Consider the following 22,372-nt stretch of genomic DNA (forward strand, 5'->3'; position numbering starts at 1 on the left):
GAATTGTATTCTCCTTGTCACAGAAGATACAGTAGTGGCTCAAAAGGTAGATCTCAAGACATCTCATCAAAAGAATTGCGAGTAAAGAGGCCTGAAGATACAACGTTTAAAAGTGGGTGTGTGGGGGGGTGTGTGTGTGGACCCTTGGGTTCCAAACTCACCAATTTGCCACGGCAGGTACTGTTACGAGCCCAGGAGACTCCAAAAAAATTAAATTCAAACCCAGCAGCAACAGATATTCACCAAGACAATGGTTACTTAAAAAGGTTTTAAATTTTCTTCATACATAAGATAGATATTTAACTTGTTACTTTCATTTTAAGTGTATGTGTTCAGGAAAGTTCTTTTTCACTGTTCAATCATTCACTTTTCACTTCTCCAAGCTCACTGGTTTCAGGCAATGTTCCATTCTGTGCACAGAATTCAACATTTAGAATATTCACCAGGCTCTGATGCTTTATCTTAAATTGTTACTGCTCTGGAAGGTCTTTGCTGGTTTCAAAGAGATATTTATTGTTCATTGGAGACATACAAACTGATCTTCTTCAATCAGCCACTTCAGTGTCTTACCGAAGAAACTTGCTCCCTCGTGGGTTTTTCCAAAAAATAACCTCCTCTTCCAGGTCACCACAAAGTTTTTCTTTTTCCTCCTTTTCAGGAGAAACACAATAATCAGCCACAGTCTCTGTAACCGACTACAGAGATTTATAATAGGCTGAACTTGGAACTCAAAACCAGTCTTGAAATGAGGTCTTGCAGCAGATCTGCAAACTTGCAGTCTTCAACACCAACTCCTGCAGTAACATTTACTGTCTCTTTCTCCCCAAAGAATGACATGTCTTTTTCTTTTGCAAAACCACATGATTCCTCTTAGAACAGCGGACTTCAACCAGAAACTTAGATCACTGGCACCAGTTTAGCAATAAAAGATTAATCGGTTTCTGAGCCTGGACATCTGTTCAAACATGCTATTCCTTTAAAGATAATAGTCTATTTCAATCCTACAACATCAGTTTAATTAACACCTACCTGTGAAGTTTTCACAGGAACTTTTCATGGTTTCTGTCAAGTCAATGGCAGACATGAAGGCTCCATCTATACAGGTTTTTGCATTTCAAATGAGATGTTTGTGAAATGTAACTGAAGGCTTTTCAGGTGCACTCTCCATAAGAATGCGCCTGAAGAAACAGAAGCGACCTTTAAGTTACATTTCAGGTGGCAGCGTTGAAAGCGCAGCGCTGGCCACCTGAAAAGACAGCTGCGCCGGGATGCGCATCTGAGCGCATTCCAGCTCCTGTCCCTTGGGCTATCAAATCAGGATGGCTGGCTGTCAGCTGGCGGGGACGTCCCCACACTGATTCCACTGCCCCAGTCTCTTCCCACTCACGGGGCTGGAGCAGCCGCGCTGGGGGGTGGGGGGGAGGAAGGAGGCGGCACTGGAGCGGCCGGCGGGGGAGGAGGAGGCGGTTGAGTTGGGTACCGGCATTGTTTCGCCAGCCCCCTTCTCCCCCACTCCCAAAATCAGTCCCCACATTACAGCCCATGCCAGCCGCCCAACAGTGTGGGGACTGGGAGCGGAGCTGTCAGTCGCTGGCGAGCTGACTGTCATCCGAACGCAGCCGCTTTTAGCTGGCTGCATTCAGATAGCTGGGGAGGCCACCGTGCTGCGGGGATTATCTCTCTGGGAGGAGGGTTACCAAGCTCACCTTGTAGGCGCCACCTGCACATTCACGTGGGCTTCCCACAGCCATATTTTGCCAAAATATGTGGCTTTACAAGCAGGGCAATTGGCCACCTGAAAGTGCCTCGAGATGTTTGTTGTGAACTGCGACCTGAACTAACCCCCCCCCAATCTACACTTTTTAAGATACATTTTATCATAATTTTACTAACCCATTCCATAACAGGTGCGGCCAGCGACGAAGCGTAGCGCTCCATGGCAAATCTAAAATTCAAATTAATTTTGAGTGCACAGCAGTGATACTTCTGAGCATGCACGTTTTACGTCACAGTTGACACCAACGTCAATGTGATAAATGCCCCGCCTCCTTTGCTTTGGAAGCCGGCTTGCAGTGTAAAATATCACAGAGCCAGTATTTTTGTGTTTTTACAAGCAGTCCAGACCCCAGCACCAACCACAAACATAACCTACATTTGCCACACCTGTATCCCAAATCTAGCCCGGTCTCCAGTCTGGACCCTAAATTCATATCCTGGGGAATTAACAAGTCAGAAGTCATGCAATTCAGATTTCTAAACAATCAAATACCATTTATTGGAGTTTAACTGCAATTCTATTTTAATGCCTTCTTAATTACTTGATGCCCCAGAACGTTAACCTTTTGGGATTCATCCACAAGATCACCCACATCGCTTTCTGGACTCTCCAATCCATTTATTATGATTGTCAATCATTTACGTGACATGTTCCATGAACGTACAGGGTGAATAGGTTAATTGGTCACATGGATGTATCTGGGCTTGTAGGTCAGAAGAGCCTGTATCGTGCTGTATCTCTAAATTAAAATCTTCATCCCACAAGGTGCAAACAGTAACTCAGATTCCAGTGTGGTCCTCTTTTCTAAGTGACTCAGCAAATAAAAAATGGGGCAAGTCAGATGGACGGGTGTTGGGGAGAAGAGGACACCCGACGGACGAGGGCTGGGGGGGGGAATACCCGACGGACGAGGGCTGGGGGGGGGGAATACCCGACGGACGAGGGCGGGGGGGGATACCCGACGGACGAGGGCGGGGGGCATACCCGACGGACGAGGGCCGGGGGGGCATACCCGACGGACGAGGGCCGGGGGGGCATACCCGACGGACGAGCCGGGGGGGCATACCCGACGGACGAGGGCCGGGGGGGCATACCCGACGGACGAGGGCCGGGGGGAATACCCGACGGACGAGGCCGGGGGGGAATACCCGACGGACGAGGGCCGGGGGGGAATACCGACGGACGAGGGCCGGGGGGGAATACCCGACGGACGAGGGCCGGGGGGGAATACCCGACGGACGAGGGCCGGGGGGGAATACCCGACGGACGAGGGCCGGGTGGGAATACCCGACGGACGAGGGCCGGGGGGGAATACCCGACGGACGAGGGCCGGGGGGGAATACCCGACGGACGAGGGCCGGGGGGAATACCCGACGGACGAGGGCCGGGGGGGAATACCCGACGGACGAGGGCCGGGGGGGAATACCCGACGGACGAGGGCCGGGGGGGAATACCCGACGGACGAGGGCCGGGGGGGAATACCCGACGGACGAGGGCCGGGGGGGAATACCCGACGGACGAGGGCCGGGGGGGAATACCCGACGGACGAGGGCCGGGGGGGGAATACCCGACGGACGAGGGCCGGGGGGGAATACCCGACGGACGAGGGCCGGGGGGGGGAATACCCGACGGACGAGGGCCGGGGGGGGAATACCCGACGGACGAGGGCCGGGGGGGGAATACCCGACGGACGAGGGCCGGGGGGGAATACCCGACGACGAGGGCCGGGGGGGGAATACCCGACGGACGAGGGCCGGGGGGGGAATACCCGACGGACGAGGGCCGGGGGGGGAATACCCGACGGACGAGGGCCGGGGGGGGAATACCCGACGGACGAGGGCCGGGGGGGGAATACCGACGGACGAGGGCCGGGGGGGGAATACCCGACGGACGAGGGCCGGGGGGGAATACCCGACGGACGAGGGCTGGGGGGGGGAATTACCCGACGGACGAGGGCTAATTATACATGGTGATCAAACGGGATTATAAAAAATAGGTATGCGTCAGATAATATTTTACGGTTAATAACCTTGATAAATAAATCTAAATTTCAGTTAAATTATCCAATAGTGGTTTCATTTGATGCAGAAAAGGCTTTTGACAGAGTGAATGGAAGTTTCTGTTCAAAGTACTTGAGAAATTTTGTTTTCATTTATTGGTTGATAAAGGCTTTATATAATAGCCCGAAGGCTAGAATTGCTGTTAATGGCCAAATTTCAGAATCTTTTAGTTTGACAAGATCTACTAGACAAGGATGTCCGTTGTCACCTGCTTTATTTGCTATATTTATTGAACCTTTAGCACAATTAATACGTCAAAATGAAATGTTAAAGGTATGAGAGTTCTGAATGAGGAACACAAGATTAATTTATTTGCTGATGATGTTTTATTATATTTGGTGGATCCGGATACTTCTTTACCTGCAATTCAAGAATGTTAGAAATTTATGGCCAATTATCTGGTGACAAAGTAAATTGGGGCTAAAAGTGAAATTTTGCCAATTTGTAATGATTATTCAGTATATAAAAATATTACAAATTTGAGGTGGACTACACAAATTAAATATTTAGGAATTAATGTTAATACAGAATTTCAAGAATTATATTCAATTAATTATTTTCCTTTAATAAAAAGGATTAAATTAGATTTGATTAGGTTGGAGGTTTACTTGGAGGATTAATACCATAAAAATGAATATTTTTCGTAGAATACAATATTTGTTTCAATCAATTCCTTATTTTAAAAAAAGTTTTTTTTAAGGACTTACATAAAGCGATTAGAGAATTCTTATGGAAGGGAAAATTTCCGAGTAGCAATGAGAAAATTGATGTGGGATTTTCAACTTGGAGGTTTAAGATTACTGAATTTTCAGCATTATTATGAAGCAGCTCAATTCAAATTTCTTAGTGCATTAATGAATATGGATGACCCACCTAGTTGGGTAAAGATAGAAATGGCGGTTATTTTAGAAATATTTCCTCATGAGTTTTTGTTTCGATGGAATAAAAATTTATTATGAACTTATGATGTACCAATATTGAAACACTTATTGAATTTATGGACAAGTTAAAAAATTGGGACTTAAAAATATATATTCTGGAAGATTGCCATTATATAATAATCAACTTGTTCCTTTTACGGTCTCCAATGCCACTTTGAAACAATGGGAAAAGAAGGGAATAAAAAAATTATCTGATTGTTTTTCTGAGGGTTGTTTTTGTCCCTTTAACGAATTACAAAGGAAATATGGTATTAGTGCAAATTCTATATTTGTATATTATCAATTAAGATCTTTTGTAAAAAAGTTATGTGGTCGACATATGATTTTATTGCCTGAATCTAGTTTTGAAGAATATGTACTTTCAATACCAAAAAAGGAATATATATCTGATTTGTGTTGTATTTTACAAGAAATTGATAGTAAAAAAGACTGGGATAAAGATAAGTTGAAACGGGAAAAAGATTTAGGACATAAAATAGCTGAAGAAGCTTGGATGGAAATTTGTCAGAATAGAATTCGGAAATTAATTAATGCTAGACTAGTGATGATTAATTATAATTTTATTTATCAGCTATATTTAACGCCTGAGAAATTAAAAAAATTTGGTCTTAGTAAGTTGGATTCTTGTTTTCGATGTGATCAGACGGCCAATACCTTTTTGCATACTCTTTGGCTTTGTGATCGATTGCAACAGTTTTGGAAAGGTATTCAATCTATTTTTAACAGTTTATACAATATCCATCTTGTATTAGATCCCGATATATTTTTATTAGGGAACATGCAATCATTAATTGATTTAGGTTTAGAGGATTATCAGATTTCATTTATCTATTTAGCTTTAGTCGTGGCTAAGAAATGTATAGCACTTACTTGGAAAGATAGAAATATACTAACTTTAGATAAGTAGTATTTGGAAATGAAATTTTGTTTGACTATGGAAAGGATATCTTTTTCAATTCAGGATAAGATGTCTTTTTATAAGTTAAAGTGGACTCCGTTTGCTAATTATATGCATTTAAGTTTGATTTAAATATATGTTTAAGCGTGATATTTTAGTATTGACAATTTTTTTTGTTGTTAGAATTTTTTTAGGTTAAGTTTTATCTCTTTTTTTGTAAGTGGGTATTTTTTTCCATACATAATATTGTTAATTTTATTAACACTCTTTATTTGGGGGGTGGGGGGGGGGGAGAGGGTTGGACTAACTTTAAGTTAGACTATTAATATTGTGTTACAATTAACGGGGGGGGGGGGGTTATTTTGTGTAGTTTTCTGATGTAATATTGTAATCATACTATTTTAATTTTTTTTCTTTAAATGTAATTCTCTATTGCATTCATGTTATAAAATTTTAAATAAAGTCTTCAAAAAAAAAAGGACGAGGGCTGGGTTGGGGGGAAACATTCTCCCCCCCTCTCCCCCCATTCTCCCCCCCCTCTCCCCCCATTCTCCCCCCCCCTCCCCATTCTCCCCCCCCCTCCCCATTCTCCCACCCCTCCCCATTCTCCCCTCCTCTCCCCCCATTCTCCCCTCCTCTCCCCCCATTCTCCCCTCCTCTCCCCCCATTCTCCCCTCCTCTCCCCCCATTCTCCCCTCCTCTCCCCCATTCTCCCCTCCTCTCCCCCATTCTCCCCTCCTCTCCCCCCATTCTCCCCTCCTCTCCCCCCATTCTCCCTCCTCTCCCCCCCTCCCCCATTCTCCCCCCCTCTCCCCATTCTCCCCCCATTCTCCCCCCCTCTCCCCCATTCTCTCCCCCCCCTCTCCCCGATTCTCTTCCCATTCACCCCCCCTCCGGGCCCCCTCACCTTCTGCAGGAAGCGGCCGAGCAGCGCCCCGAGCTTCTCCTGGTGCTTCAAGCCGTAGACGTGGCTCCGGCCGCTGAAGGAGGTCTGCCTGCACACGGCACAGTAAAACGGACCCTCCGCCGCTTTCTTCTTGTTCCCCATCACGAGGCCGTCATCTTCCCGACCGGATATTCCAGGAAATTCCCCCTTGAAAGGGGGATTGGCACCGCCCACAGCGCCACCTGCCCTGAATGACCCGACGCAGCAAGATCACAACAAGCACAAGCTGCATTTGGATAGCGCGAGTGCTGCAGAAAAGTTATTTTTGTGTTTTCCATGGACAGTTGGGTGAGAGAAAAGACACCATGGAGCGTCAAATAAAAAGACAACCTGTTTTAGGGTATTTACTTGAAAGCACGATCTGAAACATTTAAAGTTGTCTCTTTCCAGTGGTGTCGGCTATCCTGCTGCACAGAACTCCCCAAAATTTGGTTGTGTATTTTTATGCACATCTTACCCTTATCTTATCAGGAAGATAAAGGAAGGGAATTCCATTTCTTCGAACCAGAAAATTATGTAACCTCTCAGCAGCATTTGTGGAATGCTGGCACAGCAGTTAGCGTAACACCTTTCCAGCGCCAGCGATCAGGACTAGATCATAGTTCAAATCCCGCACTGTCTCCCTGAGTGGACGTGGGTTTTCTTTGGGGACTCCAGTTTTCTCCCACCATTCCAAATGTACTGGGAATGTAAGTTAATGGGATGTAAATTGGGTAGCATGGACTTGTGGGCCGAAATGGCCTGTTACTGTGCTGTATGTCTAAATTTAAAATTTGAAAAAAAACCTCTACCACCATTAACTCGGCCATCACCCGCATATCCTTCATTACCCACACATCTGCCTTGGCTCCCTCCACCCCAAGAGGATTCCCCTTGTCTTCAGCACGAGCCTCCCTGTCCAACATATCATTTTTTTAAAAACTTTATTTATTCATTCAAAAAACAAATAGTGTATTTAAACGTGAACATGAACTTTTTTTATATAAAGAACCCCCCCCCCCCTCAGCCAACCTGTCCAACATATCCTTCACCATTTCCGCCACCTGCTTTGTGATCCCGCCACTAGACACATCTTTCTTCCCCTCTGTGCATCGGTTGGAACTGACTCCCTCATTCACTCCTCCCTCCCCACCATTCATCTACTTGGCACCTCCCCCTGTGACCGCAGGAGATGCTCCACCTGTGCCCACACCTCTTCCCTCACCATCATTCAGGTGCCCAAATAGCCCTTCCAAGTGAAGCAACACTTCGCTTGTGAATCTGCAGGGGTCATCTACTGAATCCGGTGCTCCCACTCCATCGGAGAGATTGAATGGAAACTGGGAGATCGCTTTATAAAGCACCTTGGGTCTGTCCGCCACTATAGAGCCCCACTCCATCGGAGAGATTGAATGGAAATTGGGAGATCGCTTTGTAAAGCACCACCCATTTCAATTCCTCTTCCCATTCCCCTACTGACATGTTTGCCTATGGTCTCGTGCACTGCCAGACTGAGACCACTCGCAAATTGGCGGAACAACACATCATCTTCCATCCGAGGACCCTCCAAAGGAATGCAATCAACATCGACTTCTCCCGTTTCCGTGTCCCCCCCCCCCCCCTCTCCCCCTAATCTTCTTTCCCCGTCCCATTCCCTCTCGTTCTCTCTCATGGAAAACATGAAAGTCTGCAGTCACCACGGTTGAAGTAAAAACACAAAACTGGAGAAACTCAGCAGGTCGAACAGGGTAGCAAAGAGAAAGATACATAACCCACGTTTCGGGCTTGAGCTCTTCATCAAGGGAAGATACCGCATATGATTAACCCTGATGTGCCTGGAAGGGACAGACTGTAACAAACACTTAACTAGCGCGGAGGCGGAGCGACAGCCAGTGCAAGGGAAACTCGAGCTGTAGCTGTGGAACTGAACACGGAAGCATGTAAACCGAGCAACGAGCACGGTAAAAACTCTAGGGGAAAGCCGCATTTCAGCGCAGCAGCAAATCACGGGAGAAGGTCCCTTTTGCGGAAGTGTTCAAATCTCGCGATAGCTTGAGTTTCAGTTTGCGAGTGTGTATCCCTATTCTCTCCCTCTGTCTGTGGCTCTCTCTCTCTCTCTCTCTCTTTAGTGGGAACGCCGGAGAGAGGGAGAAGGAGAAGAGAGGGGGACAACAGTGGCCAGGATTTGGAACGATAGCTGGTGAGGGAGAGAGCACCTTGCCCGTAAGAGCCGAGCGTGGAGCCAAGTCCCCGGGCTTTGTAGCGAGTGGTGGGCACGGGATACCCCGGCGGAAGGCGTGCGCGGGGAGGGGAGGGGAGGGGGGGGGGGGGGAAGGGAAAGGTATCGGCAGCATGTTTAGGATCCCTGCTTATTTTTATGTGCCCCGTCCCTTTGTGCATCCCAATGTCACTTGAAACCCCACCGGCGTGCAGCGACACCCACAACGTGGCGATTTCACTTCTCCCTTCTCCCTCTCTTCTGAAAGTCCTTGCTTGAGTCAAGGGTAATCCGAATAGTTCGGTAAGGAATGAGAGGAGTTCCGACTGTGGTATCCCAGGGAATTCCCTTTCTCTGAAACCTACAGCTCGGCGTGTTTTTTTTTTGCCCCCGCTGTGATTTGCTTTGCAACTTGAATCGTGTGATTTTGATGGTCACCTTGGTGGGTGTCGGGAGGGATCTGTGGCGTTGCCGTCAGCATCATACTTGGAAAATAATGACATAGTCATCGAACAGGGTCAGTTTGACTAATCTGTTGGAGTTCTCCGAGGTATATTTGGCAGTTGTGGATGATGTGGTGCTTTTGGATTCGCAGATGGCTTTCAATGAGGTCAATAAGATGCACAGGGTTTGAGCAGGCGAGGTTGGAGGAAAATACCAACGCGGAGTGAGAGTTGGTTGACAGAAATAAATGGACCCTTCTTGCATTAACTACAGAATGCCACGGGGATCAGTGCCTGGGCCCCAACTATTTGTAATGTATATCAAAGGTTGGTCTGAGGGGACGAAATGTAACATTGCCGAATTTGCTGACAACCTAACATTTAAGAGGTGTGTAATAGGGGAGGCCTGAAAAAGATAGAGGCAGGTGGAAAATATGGGGTGTTCTGTTTCAACAGAAAAACAATAGAAATGCCGGCTAATTTTAAATGCTGAAAGATGCTCACAGGAATGTGGATGTTTTTATACACAAGCCTCTCAATGCCAACATGTGCACAGCAGGCTGTAAAGAGTCTTTATTGTTGAAGGATTTGCAAAGATTAAATAGGACCTTGATGAAACTGCACCTCGACTATCATGTAAAACATGACCTCCTTTAACTTAAGAAAATTTTAACTTAAGACTGAGTTATTGCATGAGGAGAACTGGAAAGCTAGGCCTAAATTCTTTATGGAGGCTTTGATGACAGAGAGCTGGCTTGCCAAATGACACAATTATTGGATAGGGGAGATGTGGAACAACAATTCCCCTGGTGTGGATGGATAAGAGGCTTGGGGGTAATATGGGTAAGAACATGATGAGGAGCCATTCATTGGAATGCTGGAGTCTCGAACTAGGTCAGAGTCTCAAAAAAAGGTGTGGGCAGTTTAGGGATGAAACAGAGAAATTCTTCTCGCATCGAGATGATGAATCTTTGGAGGTTTCCAACCCAGAGGGTTATGGTGAGTTGGTTGGTCGTTGATTTCATTCCACACTAAGATCGACAGATTTTTGGATGCAGGAGAAATCAAGGCAGATGTGTTAATGTAGAAAAGTGGTGTTGGGGTGAAAGGACTTGTTAAATGACAGCACAGGCTCAAGGCACCTGCTTCTTGTATTCTTGAAACATGATCTCTATTATTGGTTAGTCTTTGAATCTAAATGGGAAAGGTGCTACTGAGGTGAATGTTTTTATGACCTCATGTGAAAGTGCAATAAGTCAGTGGAGATATTTTTGAAAGGATTTACATGCAACAAAGCAAGTTGGAGGAAAGGATGGTGAATACAGTCCAGGAAACCCTCTCTCAGAAAAGTGATGCCGTAGCCCTTCGCATGGTTTTATTTGGCAAATCCCAGTGGATTTCTTGATCGCTACTGATCTGACCTAGCTTTGTCTTTGGAAGAATGCAATTGGGTTTGGATTGGTAATTTAGGATTTAGGACATTAGCTTCTCATTGTGATCTTACCTGTGCCAGCACTAACCATCTTATCTATATGTGTTCATTGAGGAATCATTTGCCACCTTTCAATCTCATTGCATACACATGAATATTACTTGCATGTTTTGGATTGTGATTGTGAGTAGCCATGTGTTGTATTTCTGCTTTTATGAAAGTAGACCAGCTAAGCAAGAGGAGGATCTTCTTAAAAGGCACGTTTCATGTTCTTGTGAGGGTAAGAGGGTGTCTTTGCTAAGAAGCCATCGGAAGATGTCAATCATTGGTTCTCTTCAAGTTGACATCCAGGTTAAGGGGAAAATAAAACTCCAGTCCACACCTCACTCCTGACCTAGGTGTCCTAAACCAAGTGATATATTGATTAACTGTTCATCTGACCACCTTCTTATCAAGGATGTTGTAGGGGTGTGACCTATAAAAAGACTCGGAGTAAAACCAAGTTCAAAGTTTTTAGTTTCACCTCGAGAGGATGGAGGATTTAAGGCCTGAGCACAGGACATCAAATCTAATCCAGTTTGACTTTCCGTTGTAATACTACCACAGGTGCCACCTTCAGGGTGAGATGTTAAATTGAAGTCAACCCATAAAACTATTCAAAAAATGGTTGCAGATGTGTTCTGCCCTGTGCCCTGGACTTTATAATCACTGAAGCAACAGATTGTTAACTGTAAATCTTTGGCTATTAATGGATAAATTCACTTATAGTGACTGCACTTCCAAATGTGTTTCAGCCCTTGAGTAGAATGGGCAATGTAAAGTCAAGATCTCATCTTTGTTTCTTCCTCTTTATTTCCTCATGTGATTTAAGCTGAACCTTGGTCCCAGGGAGAAGAGTGGATGGACCTTTGCATCAATCACATCCATTTAAGCAATTGACTCACACCCTTGTCCAGATGGCTGTTATTCAGTCAGCATGTACCATATTGATTGAACCACATTGAGTTTAATCTTGCCTGTAGTGAACATACTTGTTTTGAACAGGCCAAACAATGGTCCCTATCATCACCAAAGCCCATTGTGCCCATTCTTCCCCTGGTAGAGACAACCTTGTTCTGCACAGACTGGGAACCAAAGCTTTGCATCATGACCCACATTGTATGCAGTTCAACCATCTGACCTACATGAGGTCTTTGTTACATTGATTTTAAAATGTTCAGTGCTAGTGTTAAAATCCCTGGGTATCTTCACCTCTCCCAACCTTTGTGATTTTAGCCAGTTCATGATCTCGATGCTCCTGCTGTTCTGGCACTTTGCATGTTCCTGGTTTAGGGTGTCCATCAGTTTTATCTGTTTCTCTACTCTGAAGCTCCATGGCCACTACCCTAAAACTTCTTAAATTCTACTTGGTGCTTTTGTCAATGCTCTTCTGGAACACCTTGTTTTATATTAAAGGCGCAATATAAAGGCAAGTTATAACATGATTTGTGTACAGACGTGCTCAGGATACACTTGCTAAAAATGAGGAAGACTTGCATTTATTTCTCACAGTCCTGGAGTTCTACTGTTGAAGTGCAATCACTGAAAACTCAACCACTTCACAGAGCAAAGCAGCAAGGACCCACAAATAGCAACATGATAATGATCAGATAACCCATTTTGGTGTTGTCAGTGGAAGGATAAATTTTGTCACAGACCGACAAGCTTTAATTTAATGGTTGGTACCTCAAAATGTGCAGGAGTCCCAAAGTGTGCATCAACTATGCACTGAGACTTGAGCCTACAATTTACTGGCTTGAACACAGTTATAACCAACCTGGTCCATGTTTTTTCTGTTCTTATCCATTGTCAAACAAATGGGAGTACCTTTAATAACAGGATTTTCTTGCCATGTAACTCTTGTGTTCAGTTCTGATGTAGATACTTATTTCCAACTATTAGTATACTGAATAACATCCTGTATCTTTATGCAAGCACAAATACATTTTTGGTTAATTTCAGAAAAAAAAGTTTTTAAACTAATTTTCTTTCTCCATAGAATTTTTTTGGATATTTTCCTGCTTTTATCTTGAAGATTTGGGCTTTACATGGAGCGAAAGTGAAGATCTTAAACTATCTTCATTTTTAAAAAATTTGACTCGCAGAAAACTGTGGTCATGAAGTCTTCAATATCAGTTGGTAAGTGTTATTTTAAATTTGGAGATCTTTTTCAAATATAAAATATGTTACAGAATTGATGTTGACTGTTACCTGCTACTTTTCCAATCATTTGCTATTCCTTAGGATTCCCTAATACTTCCAAGTTCAAATTTATTTTCACATGTACCAAGGTGCAGTGAGAGAGTTTGCATTTTTTGAGCAGTCGAGTTAGTCATTCCATACATAATACAGCAAGTAAAATGCCCCTCAGAAGTGCAGTTGCAGAGACCAGTTTGCACAGAGCAAAGGCCACATAATTTTAATGGTGAAAGGTTCATTCAGTGCCCTTAAATCTGTGAATCTACTTCCCTATAGGCCAGTGTGGGATGCTTTAAGGATAAGCTGTTGGGGGGGGGGTTATCCTCAGAGTCCTGTGTGTATCCCTCCATTACCAGGGAGAGCATCTTCCTTAAAGTGCTGGAAAGAGAGATGTTGCATGATTTTATGGCAGTCATGGATGGATTCATGAGTGAAAAACAAGCTGCTGGAGAAGCTGGGGGTGCGGTGGTTGGTGTCAGGCAGCATTTGTAGAAATGGTCAGCAATTGTGGCTGAGACGATGCATCAGGACTGATAGATTCTTGGTAAGCAAGAGAATGAAGGGGTTACCTTGAGTGGACAAGACCATGATTACAGTAGTGATTGTACTGTATGTCAAAGCAAGTTTGAGAAACCTATTTCTCCACCCATTTCATGTTAGTGCGCACGTTGGCCCAAATTGCTGCTTGTTGGAGCTTTTGCACATAGTACCTATTGCATTTGCTACACTTCAGTATCTACAAAGCTCTCTGAGATGTCATGAATGAAATGCCGGTAGTATTACTCTGTAAGTTGATGACGCTGATGACTGAATTTCTTGTCTTTTGAATCCTGTTAGTGTTTGATGCCTCTTTTCGCTTGACCCTTGTAGGTGAGATGGCTTTCGACTGGTGCAAGATGCCTTCAGAACATTACCTACAGCATTGCCACCTCGCTTTTATAAATGTGTTTGATGAGTTTCTCTTCAGCCAGCAACATGAGCCAACAAGATTCCTCAAGTGGGCCCAGGAAGGATTGCTGCTCAGTAAAAAAGTGTAAGTCTATTTAAAGACTTGACTCACAGTACATCAGCAAGGAGATAGACGTACACCCTAACCCTAACCAAGCTCTGTCTGCACTTTTGAAACATCACCCTTTTTTCCTTGCACTGACTACAACTGTGGATGTTTATTTATCCTTTATTACCTTTTGATAATAAAGAGAGCCAAGTCCCTGCCAAAAAGCCAGACAGATCATTTTAATTTATCATTTAAACTGTGATGTAATTAGATTTGTAATGATGCATTGCAGCCTGTGATGAATGTCGAAGGGCTATAAGTGGCAGGTTTTTCAGCGCGATTGCACAGTTGTGTTGGGCCATATGGTCTTCTTTGCCTAACGGTACATGGTATGATGCAGTTAATTGGATAAGACAGTGGCCTAGAAATTTGTGCACAATAATCAAAAAGGCCAGATTGTCCAGAGAAAAAATTGCATTAACAAATTACACATTTCTATGTAAATGTTGATATTTAAAAAAACTGACGATGGACATTTTCCTGCAAGTAATTTCTGTGTTCCAGCAATGTTTCTCTGGCATTTAGCTCCCCCAAATGACATCAGTGGTGATATACTGGCCAACATTTGTTTCAGGACAGATTTTCAACCAAGTTATTTGATTCACAGCTAACACTCTCCTTACTTAGAAAATTCAGCTTTTAATTTTGCTGTGTGTTTGAGCTGAGTATTTAGAGAATGAGGCACATCCTTCCCTCAGTAAGTTGAAGGGTGTTCCACAACTTTCTGCCAAGTAATTTCCGACCCAAACTGTGATCCCAGTCATCTGATGTCGAGGTGGTTTTGGCATACTTCCTTTCACTTTAAAAGAAACCAGCAGAATATCCCATTTGTTATTCATCAGATCAGAAATGCTTAAAAATCAGGAGAAAGTTAACTGGCAAAAGAGATGACATTCCTGGCAGGAAGTTGATGGGAAGTTGTCTGTAAAATTATGTGTACATTTTGTGAATGCCTACACTTTGGGAACCCTGCAGCCAAATACACCTTTCAGGAGTGAATGCAGGTCATTTTCAACAAAGTTGGACAGCACAATATTAGTAGAGCTGCTACCTCACTTCAGCGACCCCCAATTCCATCCTGACTACAGCTGCTCTCTGTGCAGAAGTTGCATCTTTTCACTGACTGTGTGGGTTTCCTCCAAGTGCTCTGCTTTCCTCCCACATCTCAAAGACATGTGGGTCATCAGGTTAATTGGCCATTGTAATTCGTCTGAAATGCAGGTGGGTGGTAGAATTGATGGGAATATGGAGAGAATAGGTTGCAGAGAAAGTTAGTGCAGGAGTGGAGTTGGTGAGCCAGCATAGATTTAACGGGTCAAATAGACTCCTGTGTTGTAATGAAATATAGAAAATATTTATGCAAGGAGGTTGATATATGGAATGAGCTGCCAGAGGAAGTGGTTGTGGAGGTTGTAATTACAATTTTCAAAAGGTATTTGGACAAGTACATGGATGGAAATGGTTTAGAGGGATATGGGCCAAATGCAGCCAAATGGGACCAACTCAGATCAACAGCTTGGTCAGCATGGACAAATTGAGTTGAAGGGCCCATGCTTTATCACCCGATGATTGTAAACCTTGAAGCCTCTGCACTTTGCAGAGGAGCTCTCTGTGATGAGTGTAAGTCCCGTGGTGAGGGATAGCAATGAGTTGTGTATGGCACATCTCAGCAATGGAAACTGAGGATCCCGAGGCAAGGGTGGCCCTGACTTTGATACCGAGAGCTGTGCCAGCTCTTTGCTGCAGTTGCTGTCAAGATAAACCTCAAGTAATGAAAAACACAAGTTCCCAGCCTGCTCTCAATGCCAGAGGTAACCTCGTTCACCAAAACCTCTCCTTTAAAACAGTGAGTCATGGCTCTTCCTCACTTCTGTTCTCAGGGAAGAAAGTCTGTCTCCTTACCAAGCCTCAACAGTACAGTTGACTCTTAACAGCTCTCTCTTTTAGTTCACTACGGCTTAAAGAAAGTTAGGAATGAGAAATAAAAACTGGTTTCCCATGATGTTAAAAAAAATTTGTTTACATCACAAAATATGTAGTACAATCAGAAGGGTTATTCTGTGAGCAAACCAACAAGTTATCTCTCCATATAACCATATAACAATTTACAGTACGGAAACAGGCCATATTGGCCCTTCTAGTCCGCACTAGTTCCACCTACCCACTCCCTTGCCCACAACCCTCTAACCCCCTCACATCCATGTATTCATCTAACCTCTTAAATGACAATTGACGAAGAAAGATTTGGATTCGCATTCATATAGGTATGTAAAGAACAAAGAATTACAGAGAGTAGGATTCCAATGAAAAGAAAGATCAATTAGCACCAAGCAAGGGCTGCATGATAGCACTGTTAAAGGATCTGATGTTTTTAAGCCTGTTGGTTTAGTACTATAAGCCTTCTTCCTGATGGGAGAAGGGAGAAGAGAGTATATCCAAGATGTGATGGGTCCTGCAGTCTATTGGCTGCTTTTCCTAGGCAATGTGAGGTGTAGATGGAGTCCATAGAGGGGAGGGATGTTCTGAACTGCAGTCACCACCTTCTGCAGCTTCTTCCAAGCTTGAGATGAGCAGCTTGCACACCATGCTGTGGCACATCCATGTTCTACACGGTACACCTGTAGACGTTGTTGAGGGATAATGGGGACATGCTGAACTTCCTTCATCTTCTAAGGAAGTAGAGGCATTGGTGCACCTTCTTTACCATCATCAAGTCAGGTCATTGAAGATATTTGTTCCTCAGAACTTGAAGCTATCTATTCTTCTGACTTCACCATCATTAATATGGACAGGAGTGTGGACTCTGTCCCTTCTCTTCCTTGATCATCTCCTTCATCTTATTGATGTTGAGAGAGAGAAAGGGGTTGTTATGCCACCAAACTTGCAGTCTCCAGTTCCATTCCATCGTTATTTGATACCCAACCTATTACTGTGGTGTGTTATGAAAATTTGAAGATGTATTTGGAATGGTATTTATTCATACATTCACTCTTCTGCTATAAAGCTGATCTCAGCAATCAGCTTCCAAAAACTCTCTCATTTCCACATGTAGCAAATGACTTCTGCTGAGCATCTGGTCTCAGATTTAGCCCCTATGCGATTAGGGGCTATATCTTGGTGGCATAGCCCAGGCAGGATCTGTTGCATGCTGAGATGGAATCTGGCCTGAGTAAAGTGGGAATGTGTAGGAGAGTAGCAAGTTTTGCAGCCAATACTTGATGCTCACATTATAAAAACAGCTTTTTGACCTTTGCAAATAAACTCCTACATTTCGCTGTTGAGATTTGGGTCTAGAACTTGTTACATGCTGTAATAAGTGCTCTGTAGTTGTTTGCACATATGTTAACCACTGTTCAGGTCTTGGGGCATCTGCTGTCAACATCATTCAGCTCAACCACGTTTTATAAGGGGTGAAGTTAGGTCTGAGTCTCGGCGAGAATACTTGGGAAGGGTTTGAGAGAGGACTGTGATTGGAAATCCCATCAGGCTTTGTAGCCAGGGTAGTGCAGTGGATGGGGTGGTGGTGTGGTGAGCACTTTATATTTGAGACCTGGTTGGGCTCTGTGGAGTGAGTGAGTGTGTTTGGCTGGAGATTGGTGCCCTGAGGAGGAAGGTTGGTAGAAAATATTGGTGAAAGATCAAGCAGTCAGTGTTTTAGGGTATGAGAGGGGGAGGTTGAAGAATTGGGCCATGGGATGGTGAACGGATGTAATAGGAGGAGATAAGGCACATGGGTGTCAGGGTTGAGAATGGGGTGGTTGTTATGCTGAGGGCATAGGATGTGTCATAAAACTTGCCTTGGTAAGGTGCCAGTGCAATGTGGTGCTATTGAAATGGCAGCGCTTAATGACCACTGCCACCTGGGACATCGTGAACTATTCTCCTCAACCGTGCTTTGAGAGGAGTGTTGCACAGGAAATGGTACTTGATGTGTGTCCTCTGTGGAATTGGTGTTGATGGGGGGGGGGGACAGCAAGTCATGGTGGGAGGTGCCCAGCTGAATTTCTGCAGTGACCCAGCACCAGACTTGGGAACATTTCTCTCTGTGGGGAGGGGGGGGTGGAGGAGAGGATGGGAGGGAGGGTCCACCTTTGATCATTTAGAACTGAAATTAATAGTAAGAAACCAAATTTGTGACCTTTAGTGTTTCAAGCCTAATTAAATATCTACTGGAGCACTTTAACCCTCCACTGTATCCCTGCTTTTTAATTGATCCATGATTGGTGACTCTGTCTTCAACTGGCTGACTTCTCAAGGTTTTACATTCCCTCTGTTGACTCCATTGCCTCTTTCCTTCCTTCTTCTCTTTAGACAAACTTTTGCTCACCAGCCTCGATAACACATTCTGAGACTCAGGCCAGATTCTACTTGCTGGGGTCTTTAGGAGCACATTTTAGGGTGCTGTACAGGTACTTTGGTTATGAAATAAAATCTTTTAAAAAAAGTTGGAAATACTTAGAAGCTGAGGTAGTGACCATTTTCATCAGAACCTTGTGCTGATCTCAATTTTGCACCCACCCACTCCTGTTATTTTGCCTGCTGATTAAATAGCTTTATTTCCATTCCCAGTCTTTCTCTAATCAATGAATGAAATGGAGAAATCTCTCTCTTTAATGCCCCAGTGTTATCTTCCCAATTATCCAGAACGAGGGAGGTGATTCCACAAAGCTTTAGTTATAAAATCTCGATCCAACAAGTAGCTGCTGTGTGCTCATCTGGGGGCTGTGTGACTTGAGAGAAACCACAAAACTTGGGAGCAGAAATAGGCCATTTAGCCCATTGTGTCGGCTCTGCCATTTAAATTATGGCTGATGTATTTTTCCTTTCACCCCAATCTCCTGCCTTCTCTCTCCCCGTAACTTTTGACACCCTGGCTAATCAAGAACCTATCAACCGCTGCTTTAAAACCAGGGATGTTTTCCCTGAGCTTCTGCTGCTATTTCCTGCTTGGTGGTTGAGGTCACATCTGTTTGATATACTGTTTTTTTTGAGGATGTTTGCAAAGGATAGACTTGTGTTGGGCAGGTGGAGTGATTTCTCTGATGTGCCTTTATGCATCCTCACTCTGTGGTCATAGATGCGAACATCTCAGCTTTGCCTGATTTTGTGTATAATAGTGAGTCATTAGAGACCCCTGGGGTTGAGAGCTCACTTCAGAAAACTTGTTTATTGATTGTCAAGTTTATTGTCATCTGATTGCACAAGTACAACCCGACAAAACAGCGTTTTCTGATCCTCAATGCAAGACCCACAACTAGACATGCATACAGACAAGCAATATATATGCAGATGCATATATTACAGAAGAAGCTGTTCCGCAGCTTGGGTCTGATACTCGTGTATCTCTTTCCATCGGGAGCAGCTGACCAACGATCCTGGTAGATCACGTCAATGTTGGGGGGCAGGGCAGAGCAGAAGGGAGGCTCCAGTGATCTTCTCTGCCATTCTTCTGGTCCTGTGGATTAACTTCCAATCCATTTCTCTGCAGCATCCAACCGTACCACACTCTGATGCAGCTGTCCAGGACACTCTCAATGGAGCTCCGGTAGAAGTGTGACATAATGGTGGCCAGTATCCTTGCTCGCTTCTGTCATTTCAGGAAGTGCAATCACTGTTGTGCCATCCTGACAAGCGAGGAAATTTGTGTGACCATTTTGTGATATACGAATGTCCCCAGAGTTGCCAGCTTCATTTTTATTCCCAAACCAACTCCTCATTTCCAGCCACACAAGCCAGAGGGTGAAGAATTGGCTGACCTTTTTCTGAAGATTGTTAGTGAAGCAGGTGGGTTTCAACAACAATTCAGCGGCTTCTCATTTGCCATAAGTAGATGTAGAAGATCACATGGTGATGCATTGTTGAAGGTCAGTAGTGTTGCCCTGAATCTCATTTATTCTCAATCCAACAGTGTGGTGTGGCATTGGTGGATAAATTATCAAATTACAAATAAATTCAAATTTAATTACTTGAGCTGCTATGGTGGGAACTACTGTCTGTTAATCAATAGTCTAGTTTATAATTGCTAAGGTCAATGGTGACTTCCAAGTGAAGTCATCCCTGTTTCCTTTCCCTATTCCACATGATAAAGAGTGGCCCCTCTCATATTTCCAGCCTCGTTGCTCAAATTCAAGCAAGAGGTTGGTCTCCTCCCTGGATTCTGAACATGTTGTGAATCCATGGGAGCAGGGGTAAAGAGTGTTTGCAACCTGTGTGTATTTTGCTTTCTTCTCTTCATAGACTATAGTGTTTGGGAGATTGCCAAGTTTGGAACTGAGTGGGCAGATTATGCTATTGTACAGCGTGGGTGAGTGTTCCAGCACGCAGCACTGCTAGAAGATGGACCTGTAATTTCAACAGTCACTTATTTTCTCTCCATTGTTAGATTACAACTCCCTCTGATATTTTTTTTGCCAATATGACAAATAGGGGATCTGGTGACAGCTGATGTAAGGTACCTGTGAACAACCTTGTATTAGCATTTCATTTCAAAACACACATTGTTCTCATTTCTGCTGGGAACTGGTCTCTTGCCCCCATTTTGCTAATTTCCCTTGTCTCCAAGTTGGAAAATCATGGGTTTGACTTCTCCCGAGTACACTGGGTAGCGGGTCTGGGGAAGGTGAGCACAAAGAGGTGCTGGCCTGTGCGAACACCGTTGAGACTATTTGCGAGAACAACAATCTAACTCTTAACGAGGACAAGACAAAGAAGATGACCGTGGACATCATGAGGAGCTAGACGACCACCCTCCACCTGCACTTTAATAGCTCAGTAGTGGAGGGAATAGAGTGCACCAAGTTCCTCGGAGTCTACTTAAGTAGTGAGCTATAGTCAACACATAACACCCCTCAGTTGTCAGAAAGGCACAACAGTGATTGCAATTCCTGAGAAGACAGGGGTGGGCAAGGCTACTGGCCACCATCCTGTCACTTTCTACAGGAGCTCTATCAAGAGAGTCCTGGCTAGCTGCATCACCGTGAGTTGCAGTGGCTGTAGAGCTCAAAGCGAGGATCATTGGGGTCTCTCCCCCCACCCCTTCCCCATTGACATGATCTACCAGGATCGTTGTTTGAAGAGGGGTGAAAAAATCATTAAGGCCCCCACCACCCCGCACACATCTTTCAGATAGTCATGTTGGTAAAGAGATACAGGAGTATCAGAGCGAGCTCCACCAGGTTGAGAAACAGCTTCTTTCTACAGGCAGAGAAATTGCTGAACGAGTGAATGAACTACAGTATAACGCCGATTATTAAAAATGGTCGGGAACGGACCTATTTCGGATGACTGAATTTTTTCGGATAACTGGTCATTTTTTAAAAACAGCCTAGTAGTAACAGTAAATCACTTGTATCAATGTTTAAACAACAATAAACAACAAGGGAAGGCTTTTTAAGCATTAAAATACTGTTTAATTCTCACCAACAAAATGCTGGCCATAATGCCGCTACAATCACTGAGACCTCCCAACTACCACCGTTGATCCCCTACACGTCCCAACCACTGCCACTGATCTCCGGGGAGGCTTCCCAGGCTGGGGGAACACTCATTGGTGAGTCGGCTGATTTCTGTCTCCCGGTGGGTTTGTTCCGGCTTTGCGTTCTGGTTCTTGATGTTGGAGCCTGACACAGACGCAATCTTCGCCTGCACACTCCCCCCCCCCCCCCCCCCAAAACCTCTGCCACTGATTACTGGTACCTCCCCACCGAGGTCCCTGCACCTGCCCGGGGACTGCTTTTCTTGATGACGCCGGGACAAGGGATTCTTCTGACCGCTTGCGGCTGGGAGACAGGCACACAGTTTGAGAGAGAGAGAGTTGGACAGAAAAGTTAATAGGGGAAGATAAAGAAATGGAAAGGGGGGATGGAGTTACCTGAAACTAGGACAATCGTCTTTCTAAATTCATGTCTGGTGAATTTTTTTTAGCCTGTGAGGTTGGTTCGGTTCCAAAAACTTTTTGGAAAACTGAGGATTTCTGATTGTTTCAGATATCCCCATTTATCTGAACAGACGTCACTTCCGGGTCCAATTTTTTTTCGCATAAATAAGTATTTTGGATAATTGGAGTTGTATTGTATTCATACAAACCCTCTGAGACTCTACTATTTATTAAACAATATTTATTTATTTTATATACATATATACGAATTGCATATGTATTGTTATGTCTATATGTATGTTTGCATGTTTTTGCACCACAGACTGGAGAACGCTGTTTCATTGGGTTGTACTTGTGCAATCGGATGGTAATAAAGCTGCCCTTGAATTTGTAAGTGGATATAAAATAGCTCAGAACATCACACAAACCCCCTCCCTGCCATCAACTGCATCGACACTGCCTCAGAAAAGCAGCTAATGCATTATAGACTTTCTCCCTCCTCCTGCG

General features: G+C 44.4%; 2 protein-coding genes across 6 annotated transcripts in view; one reads left to right on the forward strand and one right to left on the reverse strand.

The window, feature by feature from the left end:
* The window catches only part of cenatac (centrosomal AT-AC splicing factor), a 23,996-nt gene extending 17,197 nt beyond the window's left edge, over positions 1-6,799 (reverse strand). Inside the window, exons 1-2 of one of the 2 annotated variants that reach the window (XM_069894946.1) lie at positions 6,584-6,646; positions 1,894-1,945 (exon numbers count right to left, since the gene is read on the reverse strand). In XM_069894946.1, the coding sequence (XP_069751047.1) occupies positions 1,894-1,938 (45 nt within the window). In that variant the 5' untranslated portion in view covers positions 1,939-1,945; positions 6,584-6,646. Of the gene's footprint in view, positions 1-1,893; positions 1,946-6,583 lie in introns of both variants that reach the window. The other variant, XM_069894945.1, reaches the window with a different exon arrangement.
* Positions 6,800-8,660: 1,861 nt separating this feature from the next.
* Positions 8,661-22,372, forward strand: part of LOC138741220 (E3 ubiquitin-protein ligase DZIP3-like) — an 83,348-nt gene continuing 69,636 nt past the window's right edge. For 2 of the 4 annotated variants that reach the window (XM_069894948.1, XM_069894950.1), the window contains exons 1-3: positions 8,664-8,801; positions 12,733-12,872; positions 13,803-13,965. In XM_069894948.1, coding sequence (XP_069751049.1) covers positions 12,851-12,872; positions 13,803-13,965 — 185 coding nt within the window. In that variant the 5' untranslated portion in view covers positions 8,664-8,801; positions 12,733-12,850. Of the gene's footprint in view, positions 8,825-12,732; positions 12,873-13,802; positions 13,966-22,372 lie in introns of all 4 variants that reach the window. The other 2 variants (XM_069894953.1, XM_069894949.1) reach the window with 2 other exon arrangements.

Source organism: Narcine bancroftii, chromosome 8 (assembly GCF_036971445.1).
Source record: "Narcine bancroftii isolate sNarBan1 chromosome 8, sNarBan1.hap1, whole genome shotgun sequence".
Lineage (NCBI taxonomy): Eukaryota > Metazoa > Chordata > Chondrichthyes > Torpediniformes > Narcinidae > Narcine > Narcine bancroftii.